At 36.9% G+C, this 27,847-nt stretch overlaps 3 protein-coding genes across 7 annotated transcripts; all 3 read left to right on the forward strand.

Annotated features, from left to right (window-relative positions):
- The first annotated feature begins 10,103 nt into the window (after positions 1 to 10,103).
- LOC106657344 (cGMP-dependent protein kinase 1-like) lies at positions 10,104 to 15,099 on the forward strand. Of its 4 annotated transcripts, none has more exons than XR_002763368.1 (11): positions 10,104 to 10,544; positions 10,622 to 10,767; positions 10,856 to 10,993; positions 11,108 to 11,277; positions 11,483 to 11,721; positions 11,827 to 12,147; positions 12,710 to 12,941; positions 14,112 to 14,218; positions 14,290 to 14,335; positions 14,407 to 14,532; positions 14,598 to 14,663. XR_002763368.1 is itself a non-coding variant. In XM_014378795.2 (11 exons), exons 1-11 carry the CDS (start codon positions 10,315 to 10,317, stop codon positions 14,833 to 14,835), a joined length of 1,992 nt encoding a protein of 663 aa, XP_014234281.1. In that variant the 5' UTR covers positions 10,104 to 10,314; the 3' UTR covers positions 14,836 to 15,099. The 4 variants fall into 4 exon arrangements, 2 of the variants coding, with proteins under 2 accessions (XP_014234281.1, XP_023313291.1); XR_002763367.1 differs by having other exon boundaries at positions 14,295 to 14,335; XM_014378795.2 differs by adding an exon at positions 14,737 to 15,099 and having other exon boundaries at positions 14,290 to 14,532; positions 14,598 to 14,664.
- Positions 15,100 to 15,859: 760 nt separating this feature from the next.
- On the forward strand, positions 15,860 to 19,157 carry LOC106657329 (RNA polymerase-associated protein Rtf1). Of its 2 annotated transcripts, none has more exons than XM_023457616.1 (4): positions 15,860 to 16,237; positions 16,556 to 17,216; positions 17,297 to 18,496; positions 18,584 to 19,157. In XM_023457616.1, exons 1-4 carry the CDS (start codon positions 16,157 to 16,159, stop codon positions 18,697 to 18,699), a joined length of 2,058 nt encoding a protein of 685 aa, XP_023313384.1. In that variant the 5' UTR covers positions 15,860 to 16,156; the 3' UTR covers positions 18,700 to 19,157. The 2 variants fall into 2 exon arrangements, with proteins under 2 accessions (XP_023313384.1, XP_014234260.1); XM_014378774.2 differs by having other exon boundaries at positions 18,587 to 19,157.
- A 1,585-nt stretch (positions 19,158 to 20,742) lies between these two features.
- LOC106657335 (cofilin/actin-depolymerizing factor homolog) lies at positions 20,743 to 26,733 on the forward strand. Its single transcript, XM_014378783.2, has 3 exons — positions 20,743 to 20,991; positions 25,568 to 25,810; positions 25,889 to 26,733. The coding sequence occupies exons 1-3, from the start codon at positions 20,989 to 20,991 to the stop codon at positions 26,087 to 26,089; spliced, it is 447 nt and encodes a 148-aa protein (XP_014234269.1). The 5' UTR covers positions 20,743 to 20,988; the 3' UTR covers positions 26,090 to 26,733.
- Positions 26,734 to 27,847: the final 1,114 nt, after the last annotated feature.

Raw genomic sequence — 27,847 nt, forward strand, 5'->3', positions numbered from 1 at the left:
TTCTTCAAATCGCAACTAAATTTTAATAAAGTTTAGTAATTAGTGTAACCACCAGTACCGAAACCCAAATTAGATAAAATGTGATTTCAATGCTTTTTTAATGAATATTTTTTTCTTTAAGTTTTAGTTTAGTTTCCATCTTCTATGCTCAAAACAAGTGAGAAAAGTCGGCTATTAATTTAATCTTTTGATTTTTACCGTGGGGACGAAAATCAAGTCAAAAATTGCAACTATTTTGCAAATCACCCATATGCGTAAATCTCGTGAGATTTTAATATTTTTGTCAACTCCACAACATTCGGGTAAAAACTTGAAAATTGCAATTCTTGGTAGTGTTTATGTTGAATTTTCAATTTTTCTTCATCTCGAAAACCATTTCCAATAGTAAACAAGTACGAATTTATACGAAAAACACATGATTGATGGCGTTCTTTTGAATTTGGAAATTCAACTCATCCTATTTTTAATTTTCAAGAAAAAACATCTGATTACCGAAAGGCTCATCAGGCTTTTGAGTCCATATCATCACTCGGTAATCCTCAAAAACTGTACTTTTGGGGGAAAAAATGCTTCAGAGTGGGCATGCCTCGTTACTCGAGCCTTCTATACTCTAAAGAAAAATTCAACTTGAATTTTAGTATTTTGACGATTCTTTTTATATAATCACATTATGCTAAGACCCTACATTACCCATTTTAGTTTTCAATATTTTGAAAAAGATAAAGTTAAGAAAAATTAATATTTTAACAAAATTTAGCAGTACATATTGTCTTAAAAAAAAAGGTTTCGTTAGCTTCAGCCTTAACATGTACTTTTTTTAAATCTTCAAAGACCCTCAGCCAAATTTGATGGGTACTATAGTTTCAGGTTTCCAAATCACTTTCAAGTCCTCAAAATAGGTACACAAGTGTACTCTTCTAAAAAAAATTATTTTTTAATAGCAAAATATTAAAACTTGACACTTAGGGTAGATGTTCATTAAGTCATCCCCTATTAACCCTTAAAATTTCAGCCCAGGTCATCGTGCTAATTTTCCCGGATTTTCAATCCGAAAATTGATATTTTAACACGGCTACTATGGGAGGCTGTCGAAATTTGAGCATGAAATGACTATAGCTTGCTCAATTATGTTACGAGGGAAATAAAAACTAACCATAAGAAAGATAAAATCATACCCTTTCGATTAGTACATTAAAAAAGATAAGTCCACGTGCTTTCTAAGGAAATATTCAACAATTCAAGGAAAAAAATCATAGTATTTTGGCTTATGTTCGCCTTTTAAGTTCTAACACGCTTCTAGGTTGCGCATGTCGAGACTACTCGAAAGTGTACTATTGTTATGATGATCATCTAACTACTTTAAATATTGTATGTAACTTGCGTAAATAAACTTTTTCAACAAAACTCGTTACAGAACTCACCTTCAGCGCTTGTGTTGTAACCCTTGCAGAAAAAGCATATCCACACCCCTTGTGTAATATACAGTATAAAGTCATTAGTACGAACCTCTATAATACGAATCCCTCTATACCACGAACTCAAGACCATTCCCAGTCGAAAAACCTCTCTAATACGAATTTTTACATGTAATAATTAAATTTTGTCATTATTTACGTATACTCAAACTTATTTTTATGATATATAAAAATTAGTTCTCAGCGGTGGTTCTAGTACTATCAACAATTTTATAAAATAAATCAGTGATTTTGAATGATCTATCAAAAGGTTCGAATGTAAACAGAAAAAGAAAACAAGCTGCAAAATTTGGTGGTAATTTAAAAAATCTACGTATAGATTTGTATTGTAGATCGAGGCAATATTGATGCTGATGATGATGATGATGTTGGTTATAATGTTCATATAACAAAAAGAGAAGCTGCAATCGACAATGGCCGGTGTACGTCATTTGATAGGGAAATATAAAAACAGAGTCAAAAGGGTTTCCGCGGCTCTATTCAAAATCGATGCCGTTATTGATAAGATTGCAACTGAGAATTTGGTTCAGAAAAATATTACTGACTGTTTTAAAAAATAATCCAATCTAAACAAATACATTTTTTGTAAAATAAATTACATTTTTTTTTAACCTCGTTACTAAGAATTTTATTTATACACACCTCTTTAAAACGAACTACCGATAAGACGAAAACCTCTATAAGACGAAATTTACAGCCGTCCTCTTGAAATTCGTACTATGGAGGTTCTACTGTACTATTATTGCAAAAGAGCTTCAAAATAGCGGATAATTTGCAATTTTTAGTTTAGAGTGCTTTTAAGTACTAATAAAAACCTACTATTTAGTGAATCGAATAAACATTTTTATGCAATCGACCCTCTTTTTACGATTTTAACATCATATAAGCGCATTTTAAACACCATCATTGCAAAGAAGAGATTCTAAACTTTCCGAATATATATGTTTCAACTTCAATTGGGGAAGCTGTAGAGTTTCGAAGAGAGTCATGTTGCATGAGTCATTTTAGGACAAAAAAAGTTGAAACCCACCACAATAAGACTTTGTGATATTTGAGGACAACTGTATTGTTTTAGAGAGCGTTATAAGCGGTTCAAATAAAGACCTGTGGGGGTTGTGGTGAAAATTATTCCGTTCCAGCCGCAAACTAAACTAATACTTGAACTAAACAAATTCGTTTAACAGAAACTGTTATACTATATAGTAAGTAATAGACATTTTTCGAGTTTTGTCGCCTCAGCGCAGACAGGTATCTCTTTAAACTTTGAGGCCAAAAGGTAACTATGTGCTATATTATAAAATAGAAACTTAGACCCGTTTTTACTCCTGAGCTTAAACATCGACGATTTGTAAAATTGCATTAAAAATGGATAAAAATACTATTAAATATTGGTGGAAAAATTAGTTGCAAGATTACCAAAATCAATCAGAATATTGTCACCATTAGTTAAAAAGCGGAAATTTTTTTTTAAATAAAGTACATATTAATGTTGTGAACTGTAATAAAAAGTAAAAAAGTGTAAAAAAATGTAAGATTACTAACGAATTCGGACATGCGATACGTTTTTCTACACTTTTTTACTTTTTATTTACAGTTTATTACATTTCTTTACAAAATGTGAAATTAAATTACGGAACAAGTAAACGAGAGGCTGACTTATCTACATGCCTTGATTGGCGACTTTGCAAAAAATTTTTCAGTCGATCATTCACATTGAATTTTATTAATTGGAAACAGTTATCGACCGAATAGAATCATACAATAAAACTATTTTATGATGTCACGTCGTCGTCTAACTTATTCGATTATATGGTGTTTTAGACAAAGTTTTAGAATGATCGAGAGATTGTTTGCGAAAAGAATTTTAATTTTATAACGTTTAAAATAATAAATAATAAGTATTTTATTTCTCACGATTCTGTCCAACTAATTACACACAGACCCGCAAAAAAGTGAGAACGAAAGATGAGTCCACAAGGTCAGACCTACTTATATGTACGTTTTTGGGCTCGCTAAATTCGCAGGAATAGGGGTCAGTTGAACTACAGTAGGTCGAGATCGAGATCATTTCGACTGTCCCTACGAAGATAATCACTCATGCGAATGCGGTCAAAAAAATTTCTCTTAGAAATCGGCAAATCAAGAAAATCTCTTCAAAAAAACTGTAGTCAAGAACCGCATTTTCTTTCCGAGCGATTTTCTTGACCTCATCTTTTTTTTTTTATTATCCCAACTTTTATTTACAATCTGTCTGCGAACAGACCATAGGCAAATAGTTCTATACATACAATAAGGAAACATGAGTGGGCTCGGGTCCAGTGACAAGAGCCCTTATTGACTAATTACAGTTTTATTATATTGATTCTTGGATCATTTTATTTTCACAGATAGTTGTGCTTCTTGGGTCTTGACCCCTCAAAAGACACATTTACAAGCTGGGCAGCCAGGAGATTCGGATGATGTTTCAGCCTAGTTTTGTAGGTGGAAGAGAATCTTTGTACCTCTTCACCTATTGATGGAATTTCTAAATCGCTTCTGATGGCGTCATTCGTCACATACCATGGGGCATTGACGATATTCCTGAGTACTTTAGACTGAAATCTTTCGATTATTTCTAGGTTGGATTTTGCAGCTGCACCCCACAGTTGTATACCGTATGTCCAGATGGGCTTCAGTATACTCTTGTAAAGGAGTAGCTTGTTTTCCATGGTTAGTACTGAGTTCCTACCAAGTAACCAGTACATTTTTCTAAATTTGTAGTTTAATTGTTTTCTTTTAGTCCATAAGTGGGTCCTCCATGTCAATCGACGATCCAGATGTATCCCAAGGTATTTAACTACGTTGAATTGAGCCACTGGTGTTCCATTTATGAGTACAGTTGGGCATGTGTCCTTGCAGAGGGTGAAGGTGATGTGAGCTGATTTATTTTCATTTATTTTGATTCTCCAAATCTTGAACCAATTTACTACAGTTGTTAGATGATCTTGCAGTTTTGTTGAGGCAGCAATTGGGTTTGTATGAGTGCTTAGTAGAGCAGTGTCATCCGCATATGTGGCTGTTGTTGTCGTTTGTGAGGATGGTATATCGGAGGTGTACAATAAATATAGGGTAGGCCCGAGAACACTGCCTTGAGGAACTCCAGCATGGATGTCGTAGAGTTTGGTAACCTCGTTATTAACTTTAACTTGAAACGTTCGGTTTTCGAGATAAGACTTGAGTATCTGGTATAGGGCGTAGGGAAGATTTTTTTTAATCTTGTGGAGTAGACCAGTGTGCCAAACTTTATCAAAGGCCTGGACTACATCCAGAAAGATGGCCGAGCAGTACTGTTTCCTTTCGAATGCTCTTCGGATGATTGCTACAATTCTATTTACCTGTTCGATGGTAGAGTGATTTTCACGAAAGCCAAATTGATGTCCTGGAATTAGTTTTTTTTCTTGAAGTATTGGCTTGAGTCTACTGAGTATGACTTTTTCGAAAAGCTTAGCACAAATAGGTAGCAGACTGATCGGTCGGTATGATGTTGTGAGCTCAGGAGGTTTTCCTGGCTTTGGAATTAAAATTATTTGCGCAACTTTCCACTGGCTGGGAAAATACTTCAATCTCAAACAGGCATTAATAAGAATAGTAAGGTATCTTAGTGCCTTAGGTGGAAGTTCCTTCAATGTTCTGCTGGTGATTTCATCATATCCTGGAGATTTTCGATTTTTTAAGTTGCTGATAAGTCCCTGGATTTCATTCAGAGTGGCATTCTTTACTTGTGTCTCTTCGTACAATAATTGATGGTCTTGTAGTAATATTTCTTCTTGAGCTTCTGGAATTTGTCTTGCTGGAGTGTCAAACACTTTGCTCAAGTGTTCAGCAAAGTTTTCTGCTTTTTCTTGGTCACTTCTAACCCATTTACTTGCTGTCTTGATCGGTGGTATAAATTGCTGAGGTCGATTCAAATACTTGGTGGCTTTCCACAGAGAGTAATCCGTTAATGCCGTAGGGGCGAGGTTTTTTAAATAATTGTTTACTTTTTCGTTTTTATCGTCGCGAAGTAACGTCTTTAGTTCTTTTATAGCTTTGTTTAACCGGGTTTTAATTTGACTATTGCGAGTATTTTGCCAGATTTTTTTGAGCTTTCGTTTTTCTCTTATTTTATTTTGTATTGCCGTAGGAAGGTTAAACGTTTTTTGCGCGAATATTAAAGGAGGAGTAGAAAAATATATTGCTTTATGTATTAGAAGGTTGAGGTTTTCAACGGCGGTGTCAACATCATTATGAGTTTTTAATGGAATATTACATGTGAGGTTTTCATTGATGTATTCTTTATAAGAAAGCCAATTAGTTTTTTTATTTCCGAGATGAGCTGGTTTAGTGTTGTTAATGGCTTCAACGCACAGTTTCATTATTATTGGTGAGTGATCGGAGGTTAGTTCGAGGCTTGACCATACGGAGATGTAATGAGTTGATATGCCTTTGGAGATAAAGAAATCAATGAGATCAGGAGTTTTTGCAAGATCGGATGGCCAATATGTTGGTTCTCCGGATGAGGCGGGCTTAAGGTTATTTTCTTGCATTGCGTTATATAGCTGTCTACCACGGGGAGATGGAGTTTGTGATCGGGAGCCCCAAGAGGGATGTTTCGCGTTGAAGTCACCACCTGCAATGAATCGAGGACCTAGCTTTTTGAAGAATTTGGTGAATTGATCTTGTTTAATGGTACGTCCTGGTGGACAGTAGATAGCTGAGAATGTGATGGGACCTTTACAGGTTTCCGCTGCTACGCTGGTAGCCTGTAAAAAGTCATCAGTGTTTTTCTCGAGTTCGAAATGTTTAATAGAAGATTTTATAATGAGAGCTGTACCACCGTGAGCCCTGCCGCTAGGATGTTGCGTGTCATAAATGATATAGTTTGGAATTTTTAGATAAGATTCATTTGTAAAATGAGTTTCTGAGATGAGCATGATATCAATGTTATTCATCATCAAAAATGATTTTAACTCTAGGCTACGTTGAGCCAAGCCGTTTGCATTCCATGCTGCGATGATTAATTTTTTGTGGTCAGCCATTTATAATTTATTTATGAGCGTTGTTAGTAATTTAAGCATTACATCCATAGAAGACATGAGTTGCACCATCATTTTTTCTAACTTTAGTATAGAGCTATTATTGTTATTTTGAATGTTGTTGTTCTCGACAATGGCCATTTCCTCTGTTAATGTTTGTTGATATGCTTCGAGTGACTTTCCTGCTGGCCTGGAAGCAGCTTGAGCGTATGAGACGTTTTGAACGATATTTTTGGATTGGAATTGTCTAACGTGATTATTGCGATTTTCGAGTTTTTTGTCGCGTAGGGCTGGATATAATTTTTGTAGTAGCTGCTTGCGAACGATGCAGCCTTTGTAGCTAGCTGGGTGGTTTCCACCGCAGTTTGCACAGATTACTTCTTTAATTTTCTCTTTTATTGGACATTGATTAGTTGCGTGATTTTTGGCGCATTTGACGCAAACAGGCTGTTTTTCACAATAGTTTTTAGTATGTCCGTGTTCTTGACATCTCATACATTGGGGGATATCTCTATGTTTGCGCGGTGGCTCGAAGCTTACTACTGAGTTTAATAATCTATTTATTTCAAAGATTTTTTTGTTATTTATATCGGTTTTTAATTCCACGAAGAAAAGAGGGAGTGGTTTTTTGGAGACGGCCTGTCTGATGTTAGATATTTTTACTACCGAGTGACCGTACTCCTCGATAGCCTCTTTAATCTCTGTGATTTCAACTGATGGGTGCATGTTACGTAAAACTGCTTTGAAGCCTTTTTGGCTTTTGCATTGGTATGTGTGGAATGAGGTTTTTTGCAATCTAAGCATTTCAATCGCGGCTTTATAATGTTGTTCAGACAACATTTGGATTTTAACTGAGTCATTACTTTGGATTTTAATGTAATACTCTTTACCTGCTATTTCACTCAGTTTTAATTTCAAAGGGTTTACGTTTTGGACACCACTTATGAATATCGGTGGAGGTTTAATTTTTGTATCGGTAGGATTACTCTCTGCCGCCATCTCTCTGTCCTCGCTCTGGGCCTCTACAACTCCGTCTTCTGGACTTTCATTCTCCAGAGGCGAGAACGAATTTTTCGTTGGTAATGGGTTTGAAAGCCAGTAGCCCGTCAACGTCATCTGTCTCTTGATCGGGATAAACTTGTTTTCTGGACTGTTTCTGGATCTTTTTCGTGTTTGAGTTACCCAGTTCGAGGGTGGTCTGGCTTCATCGCGGGCAGTGTGTTGATCGCCCGCTTGGCCCGACATTACGGAAATTTGAATTATTCTCTAGTTAGCACGGAGACTGTTTATTATTGAATATTAATTAGATGTACTGTATATATACTATTAGGTATAAGCTCCCGACATAAACACGTCTGTTCAGCTTAACGTCTAAACGAATGACCTCATCTTCGAAAGAGTTTTTTTTCGCCGCAAGTTTTCAGGAGAGATTTTTTTGATCGCGCATCACTGGAACGGTGATACTCTTCGTAGGGACGGTCGATTTGAAGTAGGGGTGGGCTGGTTAGTTCAAATATTTTGCATGCTTCGTGGCTTCAGAAAAAGTCCTAGAAGATTTTTAAAATTTATTTGTGGAGCTACGATTCGAAAAAAACATGAAAAATCAAAGTACTTATAACATATTTTTAATGAAAATAGGTCACTTAGGCTGGAGACTAGATCTTCCTTTCTGAGCTGGAACTTCAGATAAATTCAATTCTCGTTGTGGAATATATTTCAGAATAATTAAAGTATGATAAAACTTGTTTGTAATATTTCTAATGTTCTAATGACATAAAAAGTTACTTATGAATCTTGTATCTTAAATTATTATAGACCTAAGTTATTAAGATAGGAATAAGGCATGTTTTTGACTTTGAATTCATTAAGCGCGTTCTTGTGTCGGGGTTTATTTATAAAAGAATAGTTGAAATGCAAAAAAGAATAAAAATAAAAAAAAACTTGCTTAAGATTTTCTTTTGCAAGGGTTTCTTCTACGCGTAATTTCATCTAGTGCACTAAGTAAGGACTTTTTTTGTTTTAAAAATTTATTGTAATTAATTACTGTCAGTCGTATATTTTCAATAATAAGACTTAATTTACAGCAGAATATATTGAAAAGTATCTAATCATGATATCGTTGAATTACAGGTGAGATAGAGTGGTTATATCGATTTTAATGTGAGCTCTTTATCATTACAACATAGCTGTGAGCACTATGCACTATTCTAAAAAATAAAAAAGTATGATGGCGTATTGCGATAGTAAATTGTTATCCAAATGATAGTATTAGTATGTGTATATGAATGAAAGATCACAAATTGAAAAAAGATAACTTGATTTGATAATTTCTCTACTCCATTTAAAAGGAATTGTTACCTTAAACAATTAACAATAGGAATTAAAAGAATTTGCTGAAATGCTTTATTGTCAAATATGTCGAAGTGTGAGTAAAATTTTGAATTTCGTCCATAGTAGAAGAATTTACCGCAATAAAGCGATGAGGGATAAAGGCATTGAATTTATTGCATTTCCTTCAATTCTCAATCTCGTTTTAGAGATTTAATCAGAGGATCTAATAGAAATCTAATACATGCTTTACCGTCACTTTAATATTATGAAATTAATTGTGGTTAAATAAACTTAATTGTATAAGAATGTAAATATATATGAACTAAAATTAGGATACATTAAGTTATACGATGCTTGAAGCTGGGAAAAGGCATTTGAGTATACCACTACAAAGCGTATTTAATTTATACTTTTCCCATGACACAAATCACGAAAATGTATATCTCTGTAAGATGTTATATTTGCAGTATGATAAATAAATCGAATACATATATATCATATATATATATATATATATATAATCACGCACACACACATTCATGCCCATAATATATTATTACATTTATAAATAATAAATTTCATCGGAAACGATCCCGTGCACTTTTTTGGCAAGATGTAAAAGTATTTTTTTTGGATTTTCCACGTTATCAGTCATAACGTAGCTTGATCACGCCTTTAATGCTAGTAAATCTATTAATCATTACGGCAATATGCCGTAAATTATAAAACATTTTTTTTTAAATCGACGGAACGCCCCCTCAAAAGTTTCAAACCCGCAAAAAAATGAGCTCTACCAAATCTCAGCTCATATGGTTGAAAAAAACCCGTGCCACAAGACGGGTGTTGATTAACATTAAAGTAAATGGAAACCCCGTATGCGTATAATACGAGAAAACGACTTTTCCATTTAATTTAATGTTAATCAACACCCAGTGACACGAGTTTTTTTTCAACCATATGAGCTGAAATTTGGTTGAGCTCATTTTTTTGCGGGTTTGAAACTTTTGAAGGGGCGTCCCGTCAATTTAAAAAAAAAATTTTTTATTTTCAGTCTAATATATATATTGTTCCTCCAACTCAGCACAGGCGCGTATCTAACAATGATGACTATGATTGACACCACGCAGCAATTCGCCGAGTTCCCACACAATAATGAAGCAGATAAGATAATGGCTTCGAAGCACGCGCGCCGAAGATGTCAGAATAGTTGGCGACCATCAGTTTGTTTTGCGATTTGCGCGAGTCAGCGTCCACAGTTGATCGCATTGAATTTTACTTGTTCAAAAACCATGGCTGTTACGAGTGTGAATCTTTCCACGTGCATGTGGCAGCTACGGTGATAAAACGATAAAAGTATTTATCCCATTTATCGAAAAAAACTCTTTTACGCGTGATCAGAAATTTTTCGAAGGAGAACTTTCAAAAGTCGCAGAATAATTTTAATTACTTAAAGTATGGTGAATAACGACGAAAAAGTATTCAAACGTCGAGTGTTGAAATTACTTTCGCGTAAAAGGAGTTATGGTTTGCTTCAACAAGAAATGCAGCAGTTGGCTAAAGGAAGTGCGGAGATGACAGAGGTGTACCGGCGATTTTCCGGAATAAAAATTCAGCCAGATTTAGAAGATCCAAAGAACGACAATGTCAAAGTCGTGGCACCAACGGTCATCGCTAAAGATTACGAGTTAGGCCACATTTTTGCCTCTGACTTTTCATCCAACTGACTCCTTGGTCTAACGATCTAATGTATTAAAATTGCAGAACAAACGCGAGGTTGATGGAAGCCATGTGTAAAAACATATTCCTGCGAAATTTCGACAAGTCTTTCATTCAAGCGTTCATCGATGCCATGTACCTGCAAACGATACCAGCGGGTACGCGCATTATCCGGCAAGGCGACTGTGGAGGTGACTATCGGAAAAATACCCGACGCTCAAAGGAAATGTTCCATTTGTTACGTCTTTATTTATTTTTTTTTTTTTTTGTTTAATTCAGGTCCACAATTGTACATTTCCGAGAGCGGAACCTTCGACGTGTATCACGGCAACAAGTACGAGAGCAGCTTCGGAGCCGGTGTCGTGTTCGGCGAATTAGCCATTCTGTACAACACAAAAAGATCGAGATCAATCGATGGTAAAATTGAGTCTTGGCGTGTTTATTGATGTTATTGTTGTGCATATTGTTGACGAAGGAGAGGAAGTTTTGGTAGAAACGCGTGTAACGTCGATCGATGTTTTGTGTATCTAGTTAGACAAGGTGCCGAGGTTTGGGTCTTGGACAGGAGCGCCTTCGAAGCGGCCATCCTGAAGGAAAACGTCACGAAACCCAACGAAACGATCGATCAATTGCTGCAGATTCCCGTATTGGTGACGTTGCCGAGGCATATTTTAACCAAAGTCAGCCAGCTCGTCGAAACGGTTCGTAACAATAAATCTCAGTATAAGCTCGCGCCCGCTTATCGACCCTCGTACCTACGTGTATGTATTATTTATAGCCGCGAGAATCGCGTCTGCATATCGCGGCAAAAACTGACCAAAAATATATCGGCCAACGCTTGCGCATGAATACGAAATCGCGATTCAATCGGTAGCGAGCGATAAAGCATCGACATTCCAATTGCAGGAATTTTTCGAGGAAGACTCTAGCATTATCAGGCAAGGAGCGCCCGCGACCAAGTTTTTCATCATAATCGGCGGCTCTGTGGCGCTGAGCCGCCGCGAAAGTGCCGAGGAAAGCCCGATCGTCGTTGGAAAAGAGCACTACTTTGGCGAGCAGGCGTTCTCCGGTGACGAGGACGAAGTCTACGATGTCACTGCCACCGCGCTCAAGCCAGGCGTCGTTTGTTTGACTCTCGAAACTAAGTAAACAAAAAATCATGTATTCAAGCTCGTACTGGTGCGACGAGTTGAAAAATCGATATGACCGTTTTTTTGCTGTTTTTGTTGTTTTTTTCATAATCCGCACAGAGCTTTGCTCGATTGCCTGGGTAGCCTCGATCTCATTCAGAAAGACAAGTGGATGTCGGAGCTTAGGACTAGATCCAACTCGTACTCGATCGAGTGGACCAACAAATACCCGGATCTGAACGTGACGGATTTTAAATACATCGAGACCCTTGGCGTGGGAGCCTTTGCTCGGGTCGAGCTCGTTACAATTCCAAACGTACTCGGCGAGAGTTTCGCCTTGAAGACGGTGAAGAAGAGTCGCGCCGTCGAGCTCGAGTGCGAAAAGTACTTCCTCGGCGAGAAGAAGATTATGCAATTCTGCAATTCACCGTTCGTGTGCAGGTAAACAGCTCGCGTGTGATGCAATTTCTCGAGGCTCCAATTGCCGCGCTCGCCGCTGGAATGCAGGATGCGACGAGCGCGGCTTTATACGCTGACATCGCCGTTGCTGTTCTTATAAATGTGAATATCGTTATCGTTAAGCTCGCAATAATATGGACTCGCGAGCGAGTAAAATTCCGATTGGCATGTTGCACGCGTTAGAGAAATTAAGATCGTGCGAGTATGCGCTCTAAATTGCAAATACAACAGAAAGTCGGCATCGATAACTGATAACTCTTTAAAATGTTTAGGATAGCAAAATCGATTATTAGTTTCTGTAAAATGCAGCTGATCATCTCGCAAATATTTCATGCGTGTCGTGATATACGCGCAGCTGGTGGTCGTCCGATTCACCTGTGCACCAAGAAAAAGTACGAAGCCTCGGACGTTAATAAAAGAAAAAAGCCTCAAGATTAGCATTCCGATTTGCTCTAAATGCCGTTGTTTCCATTGAAATAAGATAAGACTTGTATATTGTGATCAGAACAAAAATAATTGACATATATGTGTCTGTGGTTCGCAGGCTTTATCAAACTTATAAAGACGACACGTATATTTACTTCTTGATGGAGGCCTGTTTGGGAGGCGATTTAAGTACTTACCTGGCGCGCCACGGACCCTTCGACAACACACCGGCCAAATTCGTCATGGCTAATATTGTCGAGGCTATAGCTTATCTGCATAATCACGGAATAGTATACAGAGACCTCAAGCCAGATAACGTCGTGATCGATAGCCACGGATATCTAAAACTCGTAAATATATTTATTTATATGCTTTGTACTCATTGCACATTGCTTATTCTTTTAAGAACAAAATTGCTGCTGCTTTGCGTATTCTTTAGTACCGAAAATCACGTCCTTTGGATATCATTTATGTGCCTGTACGCAATTGTTTTGATGTATGAATGACAAAAAAAATCTTGATGATTATGGACCGACTTTTTTCTCAACTTTTTAGAGTACTTTTTATAATTAATCTAATTTTACCTTGGATCAGAGTTTCTTACTGAATTTTTTAAAGTCATTTTGAGTGAATTTTTTTGGCATTAGTCACTTATAAACAAATGTCAATGAAAACAATCAAGTATTAAGAAAATCTAACAATGTCTCTTATTTTAATGATACTTCATTCTTTGCATATCAAATTGTCAACCAAAAATTCCAGACTTTTTAAAACTTTCTTTAAAACATGTTTGATGCCGGTGAGTAAATTTATTTAGAAATCGATAAGCAATTTCTGAGTTGAAGACAATAAGACTTAAATTAGTCTGGTGCGAAATAAACTAATAACATAAAAACGTTACTTCCGGGATAGAACATTTTAAAAGAGGTCAAATTAGTATTTTGTATTACGAATTAAATACGTACAAAGTTTATGCCAGAGGTCGAACTTATGTAGGTATTGGCTTTCTAGAAAAAACTCAGAAAAATGTAATGAACATTTTCTATTTTTTCGTATGCTGAAAATTTGTTGGAAGTAGTAAATCTGAGAACATTTTTGAGAGCAAGAAAAAGGTCGCTGATCACAAATCTGAAGTCAAATCGGACATTTAATTTACTCTTATCGAAAGGGTCCAAGTTCTCCTTATATTGTCCCCTGAAGCTTCACTTTTTGTCAAAAATTTTTTAAAAATTCTATACCAGGTATTTAGGGCATAATGAAGTGCATTCAATAAAACTCCGATTTAAGATCAGCCATTTCTTATAACACAGGTTGATGTTTGACGCAAAAAACATCGAGTCTGATGTCCATGCATGGGCTTTCCAGAAATCTAAAGGATAGTGGTTTAGACTTCGGGTTATATGACTACCTTTATTAGATATTAATGATCTTTATAACAAAAAAATCTGCTGCTGTGCCTACATAAAATTTTTACAACAGATTATTTAATAACTAAATGAGTAATGTGATTATTTGTATAGACAGATTTTGGCTGCAGCAAAATGATTGGGTTGGACAAAACATGGAGTTTTGTGGGAACTCCAGAGTACATGGCACCAGAGATACTCTTTAACAAACCATACGATAGGTAAAAATACTGGAGAAAAAATAATTCACAACGAACAACTTTGAAAAATGATATTGCATTTGATTTTCAAGGGCAGTCGATTATTGGTCGATGGGAGTACTGATGTACGAAATATTGGTAGGCCACCCACCATTTCAAGATAACGAAAAAATAATTCTGTACAGTAAAATATTGAAAGGCTTTGATAGCTCAAGGGTATACGGGGGTGTACTTCGAAAGCCCGCGGAGAATCTCATTCGTAGTCTCTTGAGAACTGATCCGTCCCGAAGATTGGGCAACTTGCGCGCTGGCACCGCAGATATTCGCAAGCATAAGTAAGCTGAACAGAATCAATGAAACTTTTTTTTCAAAGAAAAATATTCATCTTTTTTCTTAACAGATGGTTCAAAGATTTTGATTGGGACTCAATACAAGATATGTCGCTACCTTCTCCGGTTATTCCAACGGTATGATACTGTATTACAAATTATTATTTCTTTGAAAGGATTAATAATGAAAAAAATTATTCCCATTGGCAGATACAAAATCATTTAGATACAAGAAATTTTGAAAAATACCCTTGTAACGATGAGGATTTTGCAGAGCCGGAATTCTCAGGTTGGGATAAAGATTTTTGATGAATCGAGTACGACTTTGAAACTATGAATTTTTCTATCATCGATTCATTTCATGAATTGTATATATGAACACATTTAATTCATAAATTCATTTTTAATCCATGTGGCTGAAAAATAGATTCAATGTTATTTTTTATGTAAATAAAAAAACAAGACATCGAAACCTACGAAAAGTAATTACTTAAGACATAAACATAAACATTTTGTTAAAAATATTAAATTTTACACATCAGTGATCACCCAAAAAAATGGAAATGGAACCAAGTGGGATACTCCTAAAGAATACATTAAAAATTGATCATTCCAAAAATTTTAGTCCTCCAAGATTATTCCCCATACCTACAGAGTCTCCAAGTTGAATTTTCACTTTATAAATTTTATTTTTCTTTTCTTGGAGGAATATGAAAAAATAATTGAATCATGGTTTTTCATGTGCCATTTGGTGAGAAAATTCAAAACTCAATAAAAATGCCACTTATGATTTCTGGAAAACATTTGCAAGAGATAATTAAATTAGAAAGTTGAAAATAAAAAACAATTTAAAGGAAATTTAAAAAATAATTAACAAAAAAAAATTATTTTAGAAATCCAAATAGAATCAAAGCCTGAAGAAGAAGTTTTTTTCAACGTAGTTCTCACAAACATATTTATGGCTTTATTTTAGTTAAACTAGTACAAACATTCAGTTTGATTAGTGATTAAACGCACTGAAAAATAATACTTTATTTTTCATGTAAGACAATACACGATACATTATTCTGTTACCTTGGAAACGAAGGCAAATTATAAAAATATAAAATTCCTCCGAACTTTTACATATAAAATAATATATTATTAACAATTTCGTTTAAGTAACATTTTTATTTTAATAATTGCTGAGACTGTATTCATATCTAGACGATGTGAACTGTGTTTAAAACTTGGCGCTCTTTCAGTCAGCAATCCTAGTTCTTCGATAGCCGCGCCATCTACTTTCTCTACATCTCTCTCCTCCGGCCTCCCTTACTTCATCTCTCGACTTTAAAATAACTGACGCCTTCACCTTCAGTTCTTGGCTAACAACAGCTCTATGAACACTCACAGTGCCGCGGCCTATAGTGTACGTTCTAGTTAACAGCTTAGTAAAGAATAAGTTCATTACTGTTTTAATAACGTGCACTTGTGCACAAAACGTGCAAGTTTAACGTTGCGGTTGTTTAAAAAATTTCACTTACTTACGAAGCAAGATACGTATTTGTAAGTTGCGGAAGTGAACGAAATTGTGTGCATCGTCGACTCTCGAAGTTTACGTATTTCTTTTGAAGTTACGTATTTTTTTAATATGCCGAAAAGAAAAAGCCAAGCCTTTATCGATTCCGAATCTAGTAGAAGTTCGGATGAAAGCGGATCCGATCTTGAAAATGTAAGAATAACCTTTTTTTTCATTTCATCGCATCAAATAAATAGATACATGTTGCTTTTATAGTATCAAACAATAACCATGTAAACATAACCTATATCAGTGGTGGTTTCAATCCCTTATTGTATAGAGAAAGAAATGAAATACTTATTGTTTCATTCTATTTGAGAAAAAAAATTTCTCTTATTACATTATTTTCTTTATTTTTATATATAATATATTTTTAAAGTAGCATATTTTTTATGCTTTGAGCAATCAATAAGTAAATCATCGCCATTTATGAAACTTTTAACGATCACTCAAGACTCTTTTTAATTTCAGGAATTGCTAACGTTAAGCAAGAAAAAAAAGTACCAATCAGGCAGTGACGCTTCAGAAAACGAAAAGAAGAGTCCTGCCAAAAACGAAGCTAAGTACAGTGATTCTGGATCTTCGTCCTCAGATGATGATTCTGACAATGATGATGCAGCATCAAAATCCTCTCCAATTAAAAAGAAGGAAGAATCTAGTAGTGATAGTAGCAGTAGTGAATCTGAGGATGAAAAAAAAGAAGTAGAAAAAATGAATGTTTCTGAGTTAGAAGAAGGAGAAGTATCAGATTCAAGTGACTCTAAAACTAACTCTAGTCAATCGGAATTCAATGATGGATACGATGATAGGCTTATGGGAGATGATGAAGATCAAGCGAGGCTTGCTAAAATGACAGAAAAAGAAAGGGAACAAGAGATTTTTAAACGCATTGAGCAAAGAGAAATTATGCGACGTCGATTTGAAATTGAAAAAAAACTTAGACAAGCTAGAAAACAAGGTGGCAAACATAAGGAAAACAGAAAACGGGACAGAAGTGATGAAAGAATAAGTAGAGGTCCTGATCCAAAAGAAAGGAGTAAAGATAGAAAAAAGGCCATTGATGAAAAGCAAGATAAAAAAAGTAGTGCCATGGCTTTGCTCAAAGCTAGAAGAGAAGAAAAGCGCGAAAGAGGTATGTTCCATTCTATTTCTTGTTTTTAAATAACCTTTTTAACATACATTTTATTTAATTGAATAATGTCACGTTTTCAGAGGAAAAAGAAAAGCAAAGAATTGAAGAGCAGAGAAAAGAGAATAAAGATGACGAAGAAGAGTTGGAAGGTGAACACAAAGCTTTTAAAACTAAATTAAAAGCCTCAGACATATACTCCGATGATAGCGGCTCATCATCTGATGAATCGGACAAAGAAACTTCAAGGCGAAGATCATCTTCCAGTTCATCAAGAGACTCAGACTCTGATGATGAAGAACAATCTGTTTCTAGTTCTGCTAAACCTAAAAAAGTAGTATTAGTTAGTACAAAAGAAGAGTTGAACAGAATTAGACTAAGTCGGTTCAAAATGGAAAAATTAGTTCACATGCCTTTCTTTGATAAAGTGGTTCAAGGTTGTTTTGTCAGAATTGGCATAGGCAATAACAACGGTAGACCAGTATATAGAGTTGCTGAAATTAGTGGAGTCTGTGAAACAGGAAAGGTTTATCAATTAGGTAATACTAAAACTAATAAAGGGTTACGATTAAGACATGGTCTTCAGGAAAGAGTATTCAGATTGGAATTTATTTCCAATCAAGAATTCACAGAATCTGAGTTTTTCAAGTGGAAAGAAACCTGTACATCCCAAGGGATTTCTATGCCTACTGCCGATGAAGTAGAGCAAAAATGTAAAGACATAAAGGAAGCAATGGTTTATGAATTCAAAGAAGAAGATATCGAAAGAATGGTGCAAGAAAAAGTGAAGTTCAAAGGAACACCTTATAATTATGCCATGAAGAAAGCCCAGCTTATGAGAGATCGAGATGAAGCCAACTGCAGAGGAGATGACGAAGCAGCCAGTAGATTTAATCAGCAAATCCAAGAGTTAGAAGAACGAGCTTCTAACTTAGATAAAAAACGATCTGCTACAATATCTAGTATTTCTTACATCAATGATAGAAATCGCAAAAAAAATGTAGAAGAAGCTGAAAAAGCTATCATGGAGGAAATCAGGGCTAATAAAGGTAAAGTTATAGATGATCCTTTTACCAGAAGAAGCACACGTCCCAAGATGTTTTCACAAAAAGAGGAACCCGTCAAAAATGACCCTGCTAAAAACTTCGAAACGGAACCTGAAACTCCAAAAGTAATTGAGAAAGAAAAAGAAGCAGTAACAGAACAGAAAGTCAATGCTAATACGGATTTATTTGATGCTCACAATTTCGACATCAAAATAGATTTAGAGGTGCCACTAACATGTAAGTATTTACAACTTTTCAAAATTTGTATAATAATAATAATAATAATAAGTAGAATTGTATATTTTAATATAAATTATTTTGCAGTAGATCATCCTCTCAATATCCCTAAACCGATTGTTGTCAGCAGCATCAAAGAAACACCAGGACCTCGTCGATCGTTAAATTTAGAAGATTATAAAAAGAAGAGAGGATTAATATAATTAGTAGTAAGGAACCGAAAATGTTACTTAGTAGGCTGTTACAAAACTTATAGAAAATGTAGAGGAAAGGTTGGGTACGTCAGGAATGAATCTGTATTTTGCATTGCCTTAGAAGTATAAGTGTATAAAGACATCACATTGTCAACTGTTAACGACGAAATATACTTAAGTGTAATAAAAAATATTAATTAAAAATATTTTTACGTTTCAAACAAGAAATTGATCTTTAGCTATGCCTTCAAATGCTCAGATTTTTGGGTAACTTTTTAAATTACACTTAACAATGCAGGATACAAATAGTTTTTTACTTTTATTGAATACAGACTGTTTAGATATCATTAAAATCATGTAAATTTTGATTGTTAGTTTATCGCGGCATTTATACTACAATATTTAAAAATTGCATGTATGTATAGCTAATAATAACAAAATAACCTTATTAAATTGTAAATATTAAATATAATTATCACCAAATAAATAGTAAAAAGTGAACCTTTGTGTTTTTATTATTTGGTCATTCTCTTTAAATTGATTTTAAAATAAAATGGTTGAAACATTAGGAGCATAGATGGAAGTAAAAAAATTCTTTCATTTTTAAATTTTTATCTTTATGTTTGGTTTTAATTTGAAACATAATTTGCTCCTGAATAAGATTGAAATTTAGTACAATCTTAGCCATTGACAACCTTTTTTGTTTTTGAAGTAATTTTAAAAATAATTTCCACAGCAGCACTTCAAGCAAAATTAAAATTATCTTCATAAGTGTAACTAATTACATTTAGTATAAAATTATATAAACTCAAAAATAAACTCATATTTTTTGTGGTTGATATTCAAACACTGGATTACATATATAATTAACCTCAGAAAAAATATGTTGATAAATACCTATAAGTTAGATTCATACATATCAACATAAAATTTTATAATAAAACTTTAGTGAAAACGTGAGCAGAATAAAAATGTATAATTTCGAAAATAGGTCTTAAACGAAAGTCTCTGTCGCACTTGCGACTATCTCAAGTATAACTTACGTCACATTACTGCAGAGAGTAGAGTAATTTTTTTTTGTAAGTTTTAAATGAAAAGCGCGTTTATGTGAATCTATAGTATATACATACATACCTACGAATGGAAAAACATTGCCATATGCTCGATGTGCATACCTCCCTAGTCAACGAGATTAGGAAAATTGCCTATACGAAATTTTGAAAATATTAATAATAGAACGCAAAAGTGCATTATTTTCATGAACGAATCAAAGATGACATTTTCATTCGCCAGTCGTATTAGTTGCTTCATTCTGCAAGATCATAAAATACAACGCGCTTACTCATCTTAAACATCATACTATTGCTTCGAAACAATAAACTATCGAATCAAAGGATCACGTCATCGTTTATAATAAAAAAAATCGTCTTTTCCTAAATTCAAATTCGAATGCAAATTATATTACAAGTAATAACAAATCATACGTATTTTTTTGCAAAAATCGACGGATTATTTGAACTCTGCTGAAGTAATGACTAAATTACAAGGAAGGTGGACAAAGGGTCCAAGATCATCAAACAGGCCCACATTAGCGCGGCATGATTTGAACTATCGAACAGCGCGAATCTTTTGATATAAACAGCCGCAGTAGCGAGCATGAACATCGTCCAGTGGACGACGTCCACTCGATGTGTATCACATACATACAAACAAGACAGAGAGCAATTTGCGACGGGCATGATATACATATTACATATTTTGTATATATATAGAGGTATAAGTATAACTTATCGCTCGCTGACTATCTTCATTGCCCAAACATCGCACGGCAATCACGGCATGAGGCGGGATCCGCCGAGACCGTCGTGGCCGCTGCCGCCGCCGCAGCCGATCGCCGGGTTAGGTTGCGCCGCACAGCTCGCCTTTGCTCGTGCGAAAGACAAGGAGAAACGATTGCCAACGGCAGGGGAACGGAGAAGAGAGAGAGAGAGAGAGAGAATCGCGCGCCGGCCAGCCCGTCTGCCGCGCTCTCTGCCTTATGCTTTCAGCAATCGGAATTGCTTTCAGTCGTGCAGTAGTATCATAACTGTGCAGGTGCGTTCATCCAGTACAGCAGCAGTTTTTGCTCTGAACAGGATACACATACATAGATAGAGAGTACATACACACATTCACGCGCGCGAATACGTATTACATAGTGTTCGTTACACTTCATACTTGGTGCCCCCGTCGTCGCTGCAGGACAGGACCGATTTAGTGTAAAGATTAACAGAAAACCCAATAAAACAATAAGCAAAAATGGTGAGTAATAAAGCAGACTCAATTTTTTTATCGCTAAATTATATGGAAAGTCATTGGCTGCTTTCGCCAAGTGCCAATTCTTCGCAGCTCTGTGATTAATCGCACGACGCGAGTCGGTCGACGTAACCTATGGACATTTTGCGGCCTGGTATGGCGCGCGGGGTTGGGCCGGAGCCGAGCGACGTCACCTCGAGCTCCCTTGCGAGTCACGTAGGCAAGACGCGGTGCGATGCACTCGTCGTCTCGCAAGCGGCATCGGTCCAACTCGCTATTCTCGCTTACGGATTTGAGCTCTCTCTCTTTCGGCGCGGTTAAACATCCGCCATTTTTCCATCCTTCTCGCTCACTCGTTCTATCGGAGCCGCACACGCTCGGTGCCGGCTAACCGCTTCTCTTTCGCTAATGATCGTGTGGCATCGACCACACCTATTTCGCAAGTAAAGCACGAAAATAATAGCCAGTGAGATGGGTTTTCACGCTCTTGGGTCGTTTACCCCATCTAAGTTATTAGGCGAAAATAAAAAGCTATCGTCCACGTCAACCCGGCACATATATAAGTGCGAGATGTGCGAAAGCCGGGGGTCTGCATGTATGTATAGATACACACACACACGCACATACATACACAAATATATACTTGGACAATGCCGAGCTCAAGAGTAAAAGAGAAAGAGAGTATCAGCAGTAGCAGCAACGGAATGGAAGCCACGGCGCGCCGAGTCAGAAAATGGACGTGCGGATGAATCATCTCTCTCTCTCTTTCTCACTCTAGCTCTGCAAACTCCGTGCATTGTATACACATACACAAGAGACATACACAAGGCAAAGCGTTTCGTCCCCTAGCCAAACGTTGCTATTAAAAAGTCCATACGTGTGCGGCGACCATATAGGTACCTATACGCGTACCTACAGGCCACGCTCGTATTCTCTTCTCTGTTTCCTTGGTCTCTATATATAGGGAGGTACATGGACGGCCAATGTGCGATTTTTGTGAATCATTCACATGCATAGAAACGAGAGCCGCGTTGGCTATTTGAGCCACGCGAGCCTCTACAACTGTTATCGTTCTGTCGGATAAATTCATCGAGAAAACAAAGTCGAGTCGGGAGCCGATTCGTTAGAGTCGTCTTGTACTACTGGGTTATTCGGCCCAAACGAAAAAACGGATGCGTGTACGGCCTGGATGGTGCGCGCCTCTTCGTGTTTCCCGTACTGTACAGCCATATACCGACTCGCACGACGAAGCGAGTAAGAAAGCAGCCACGCTGCTGCTTTCGCGTATCGAGACTTGCCTCGCTGAATTTGGTTCTTCGTTATTATTACAAATAAGTCTAAATTGGAGCATTTTATACTCATTGTACACGTATGGAGGGCCTCGACGCGTACATATAATACTGGCATTTAATCGTGGGCGTCGGTTTCCTTCGATCGGGCATAACCCCGTAGCTCTTCTGCTTGCTCGGCTCAACCGTGTCGCGGCAGCTGGAGGCGAGCTTTTATTTTTATATATAAATCTCCCAATCGGTCGAGTGGCCGCGGCTGCTGGCGTTGCCGCTGTTGCGCTTGTTTTACTGCCGCCGACGATGACTATGACACGGATGCTTGCGAAGCTCTCGCGGGCCTGCGGAGAAAAAAAATAACGTTTCGTTTCCCTCGCGTTCGATACGTCGCGCGAAGCATGCGTACGCACGGCACTGCGTGACTGGGTGAATCATCTTTAGCGGTTTTACCTTGGTGGAATCGCAAGCCGCAGTCAGTAACGATGACTCCGGCTCCCCAACCGATGAATAATCTTTTAATTATCAAATGCTCGGCCATTTGGCCGGTAACCTGTCGAAGAGAGAAAGTCGAGCACAAGTGTAACATTCGCACGTAGCTAGCTCCGGAGCCACCGTGACCATATATGGTAGCGCGCGAATTTCCTTCTTATCGCGCTCGCGTGCTTGCTTTGACTCATTTCTAGATACGAGAACGACAGACCAGTGTGACAGCTATAAAGGAACGAGCTCAATTCAGCCCAGGTGCTACTTCGCTCCGATGCTCTAATCATTAATTTATCCATCTCGATAGTAAATACGCTTCTGTATTGTTGTATTGACACCGATTTTTACCGTTTGAGACATTTAAAAGCCATTTGACTCCTCGGCCCATGCCCCCGTGTGTTTGTCTACGGGATGATATCCCTATTTCGACCATGTTTTGCTTACGACAACGATATAGCCGCAGCCTAATACAGAAACACTTCACGGCTTTAGCGCGCTTATACGTTAATGTTTCGACGCCCACTGATAACGCCAAAACGCACCGAGATAAGTCCGAGTAATTTATTAAATAAACTCGCGACGACGCAATCACGCAACGGGACACGCTATCCAAAATCGAGTGGCACGTATATTGCGCGCGCTAAAATTATACCGCGATGTTTTTGTTTTTTCCTTCCGTGTATACGCGCGCGAGACTCCAACATGAACAATAATAGCGACGAATCATTGTGCTTTTGTCAATGAGTGGGAAGCGTAAGCAGGTCGCTTAAAATTCAAGTAACGAGACCCAATCACAGGCTAATTTACTTGCCCGATATCGTCAGTGATTTGTTAACGACGCTCATAAGATCATTTACATTTATTGCTCGAGTGTTTGCATGTCCAAATATTCCGCGATAAAATTATCTAAGCAGCGCATTTTTTCACTATTATGAGTAGTCTCAAACCGAAGAATTAATTTCATGAACGCAGAAACCAATAATAAGCTGAATTTCTCCGTTACTGAATGTTTTTACGCTCCAACTTACGCACAAACTTTATACAAACTTCAACGATAATGATTGTTCCAACCAGATCATTTTATTTGTCTGACGGCTATTGAATGCCTTCGATTGAAGTTATTTATCGTCGTTGACGCACTGCAAAAAATAAACTTTCTCAATAGAAAAGTATTTCCCAATTTAAAATTAAAGTCGTTGAGGTAACTCGCGTCAATCGAGTATCGTATGTTCTTTAATTTTTATCGTTTGAATATTACCAAGTTTATATCTTTCCGTCAGAAGAAGTAATTCTCAGCGTCCCATGGTTTCCTGTTGCGTTAATAATAGGATCTCGCTCTGCGGAGATAGCAGTCTAAGACTAAATAAGGCAATTAAGTCGGGTGCGCACTCGCTCATATCTATACGTACAACGACACCAACGCATGGTGTTCAACTTTTTTTTGGTCTCCTATTACAATCTTGCCTAAAACTATAATTAATTTTCGCGTTGATCTGCTTGTCAAAAGCGACGATTTGCCACGAGCATGATCAACTCTTTCGCTGGCTCGTCGGATGACATCTTGTATCTCGTCGCTTTTTTCTCGATTTCTATCGAAAAAGCAATTTTCTGCCAAATTTAGTCGTTGTGGCCACGCATCGAAGCTCTCCTTTTCCCTCTCGTAAGAGAGCTTGGTAGTGAGATGCGAAGCGTATAAAAATAAAGACTTCCCACGCGCGCATGTATCGTGATGAGCTAAAAAAAGCTCCCAGGATCATATATACTAAAGTTGTACGACTACACTTGCACGTTATACAAACGCTGAGAGCGCGTTAAATATATACATACGTCGTCTAATGGTCGACGTGTGCACACTGCACGCACGTTGAGCTGAGCCGACTTGACTGATGCTTCAAAAACAGAGCACAAAGAAATCCACGTGGGCCGTTGTTATCGTCGCCTCTTTCGATGCTGCTATTTTATATCATCTCCTGTATTTATGTATCTGCAGTATGTGCCTGTATGAAAGAGCTCATCATACACGCATCTTGCGGATCGCGGCTCGAATTACGAGGGTATAATTGGCTTAACATTTCGACACCGTCCACATGCACCATCTTGAGTCTTACTTGCGGATTTCATGAATTCTCCTGTTTAGCCGTAGCTTTGGGTTTACTCGTTTTTATCTTGACTCAATTAATAATCGAAATCGATTTGCTCTTGAATTTTGAAAAATTCGTAATAACTCATCATCGGTTGAGTCTCGAAATTTATAGCTTTACTTGGGTTAGAAAAAAATTTATCGATATTTTTGCATTCATCATTGATAAATGTGATTATTTTCAACGAGTGATGAAATTTTATGATAAAAATACTTCATTCTCATAGGAATAATACTGGCTCACTTGTTGGATAATTTTTGATAAAAAAATTGAGCGTTTTTTTTTTCATTATTCGTTACTGCTCATGATACTGTACGATCTGATTTTAGTATTCGACCTATATATAATCCCTGGTGTTTTGCTTCTTGGCTATGTGGCGTGGTGCCACGACTAAAATTAAAAAAAAATATATTGACGCGAGCTTGAGCTTTCACGGAAAATTATGTATCCGTGCGTATCATATTAGCGAGCAGATGGTTGCCAAGAGCTTGGAAAATCTGTTATTAGTTTTAAGTTTTCTGTCTCGCACACCTGCGAAACAATCATCAAAGTAAACCCGTTTTGTAATGCATATTTGCATTGAATTTCTAATTGTTTTCTACTTACCAAATTCGAAACAAACAAAAATGTATTCGTTTGCATGCTAAATATTGTCTAATTTTCTGATTTTAGGCATCTGGAGTTACTGTGGCAGATATTTGCAAAACGACCTACGAGGAAATTAAGAAGGACAAAAAACATCGATATGTTATCTTTTATATTAAGGACGAAAAGCAGATCGACGTCGAGGTTATCGGACCACGAGATGCAAGCTACGATGCTTTCCTCGAAGACTTGCAAAAGGGTGGCGAGGGCGAATGCCGCTATGGGCTTTTCGATTTCGAGTACACTCATCAATGCCAAGGAACTTCCGAGGTACATACACTTGATTACATTTCAATCTATTGAAGAAATAGCTTACAACATTTATTTATGATGCTATTTGATCCACAGGCTTCCAAGAAACAAAAGTTATTCCTGATGTCGTGGTGTCCCGAGACAGCCAAGGTTAAGAAGAAGATGTTGTACTCCAGTTCATTCGATGCTCTCAAGAAGTCCTTGGTTGGTGTACAAAAGTACATACAGGCGACGGATCTTTCGGAGGCTTCCGAAGAAGCTGTCGAAGAAAAACTCCGAGCCACTGACAGAAACTAAGCGACGATAACTAATTATACACACATACCAATTTGCTAATTATAATCATTAAACGATTTTGAACTGAAAGGGGCTAAAATGCACAAAACCCCCTTCCTCATACAACAAAACAAAAAAATGTTCTGTACTGTTTACATGGGCGTTCGTGTTTTTACATGTTTTTCACTTTGGAAAACGTTTATTACAATAAATACAAAGGAAGGGATGTCGTCGTACGTTATGGACAAAAAATATAACGAAGTCACTATTCGTTAAGCTGCCGCTACATCGTGTGAAAACACTTTGTCTCATCAATAACGCTAAAAAATAATGTAACAATAAGACTTGTGTAAGGAAATAAGATTATAACAACTGCGTACAGATAAAATATTTATATCGTGATGTAGAAAAAGAGCGCTACCATTGCAACTTTTGTCACAGGCTGTATAATTTTTAAATTAAAAACCATTTCATAATTATGTACTGACGCATTTGGGACCTATCCGTCTCGTTGCGATTTCCTGATACCATTATTTTTATTTTAATTGCCCCAAATTTAATCGGACTCTTAAAATGCTTGCGTGATTGAACATTATCGAATGTAGACAGCTGTTTGTTATTTTACTATCAATAATGAAATTGTACCTTCCTGATTTTGTAAAATATCTAATGTGTTTCATTTTTAAAATTTACTTTATAATTTTATTTCAATTATCTACCCTTTATTTCTTATATTTATCTTTTTTTTATTCACCGAAAATAATGGCATCAGACATTATTTACCGTATGTTTTTAATTATAATAATTTGAATGTGAAAAATTACCAATGAATGAATCCCTTTGGTTCAAGTGGCAAAATTTAAAATTACTTCTGAAACGATGCGCTAGATTCAGTCGTTATAATACCGCATTATTCGAGTTAAAGAAAAAAAATGGAAGCAGCCTGGAAGAGAATTTAAGCGCCAGCAGTTCAAAAGTATAAAATGCGAATTCTGACGCGTCATAGCTTGAATAAAAATAGAAATATTTTAGTTGAATTGTATTTTCAAATGAACGCAAGAACTTGGCGCGCTCATAAGACTTTCGATAAAATACAAGTTGCAGGTGTTGCAGTCCAGCAGGTGCTGCTCCATCCGCAACAGAAGACGCAGGTACTACTACTGCAATATAATCAGGTCGACGAATCACGACGCGTCACGCGAGTAAAGGAAAGAGCGTCTACTGCTGCGCGAAAATCGCCACTCGCGCTTCACCCTCACAAGCTCGGATTCTCCAATAGCTGTGGTCATCGAGGAGCGCGTGTCGCGCTCCACCTGGCAAGTATGACAGGAACTAAGTGACGACACGCCGCTACTCATATACAGCCCATACCTATCCGCCAACTTTCTTTTGGCTCTCATTTGAATTTGATAAGAGTTATCAAAAATCTGATAAGCCCATCAGATTCCTTGGAAAAAATCCTATCAAAATGAGCTATTTAGATTTTCCAACGGCCCCTTATTTCCTACAGAAACGAAAATGAATATATGAGTCTCTCGAAAAGTGTCCTCACGCTAAAAATGTTATCACGCTAAAAGTGTTCTCACGCAACATACAAGTAGATATAGTTTGTGTATGGGTATGTGTATGTATACAACGACGCTATACGCTGTATCGTATTGGATTGATGATGATTGATGATGTATTTTATTAAATTCGGGCTCGGCGATGACTTTCTTCAGGAAGTCACGATGTTATCGCACGGATATCGTCCCGGGTGGCTCGCTCGACGCACTAGGT

Source organism: Trichogramma pretiosum, unplaced genomic scaffold (genome assembly GCF_000599845.2).
Source record: "Trichogramma pretiosum strain Unisexual culture from Peru unplaced genomic scaffold, Tpre_2.0 scaffold81, whole genome shotgun sequence".
Taxonomy (NCBI): domain Eukaryota; kingdom Metazoa; phylum Arthropoda; class Insecta; order Hymenoptera; family Trichogrammatidae; genus Trichogramma; species Trichogramma pretiosum.

Bases quoted from the DNA above. Each gene is read 5' to 3' on its own strand.
- LOC106657344 (XM_014378795.2), top strand. From the start codon at position 10,315: ATGGTGAATAACGACGAAAAAGTATTCAAACGTCGAGTGTTGAAATTA. The intron at 10,994-11,107 runs GTAAAATTGAGT...TTGTGTATCTAG, and splicing joins AAGATCGAGATCAATCGATG to TTAGACAAGGTGCCGAGGTT. The intron at 12,148-12,709 runs GTAAACAGCTCG...TGTGGTTCGCAG, and splicing joins AATTCACCGTTCGTGTGCAG to GCTTTATCAAACTTATAAAG.
- LOC106657329 (XM_023457616.1), top strand. From the start codon at position 16,157: ATGCCGAAAAGAAAAAGCCAAGCCTTTATCGATTCCGAATCTAGTAGA. The intron at 16,238-16,555 runs GTAAGAATAACC...TTTTAATTTCAG, and splicing joins GCGGATCCGATCTTGAAAAT to GAATTGCTAACGTTAAGCAA. The intron at 18,497-18,583 runs GTAAGTATTTAC...ATTATTTTGCAG, and splicing joins TTTAGAGGTGCCACTAACAT to TAGATCATCCTCTCAATATC.
- LOC106657335 (XM_014378783.2), top strand. The intron at 25,811-25,888 runs GTACATACACTT...TTTGATCCACAG, and splicing joins AATGCCAAGGAACTTCCGAG to GCTTCCAAGAAACAAAAGTT.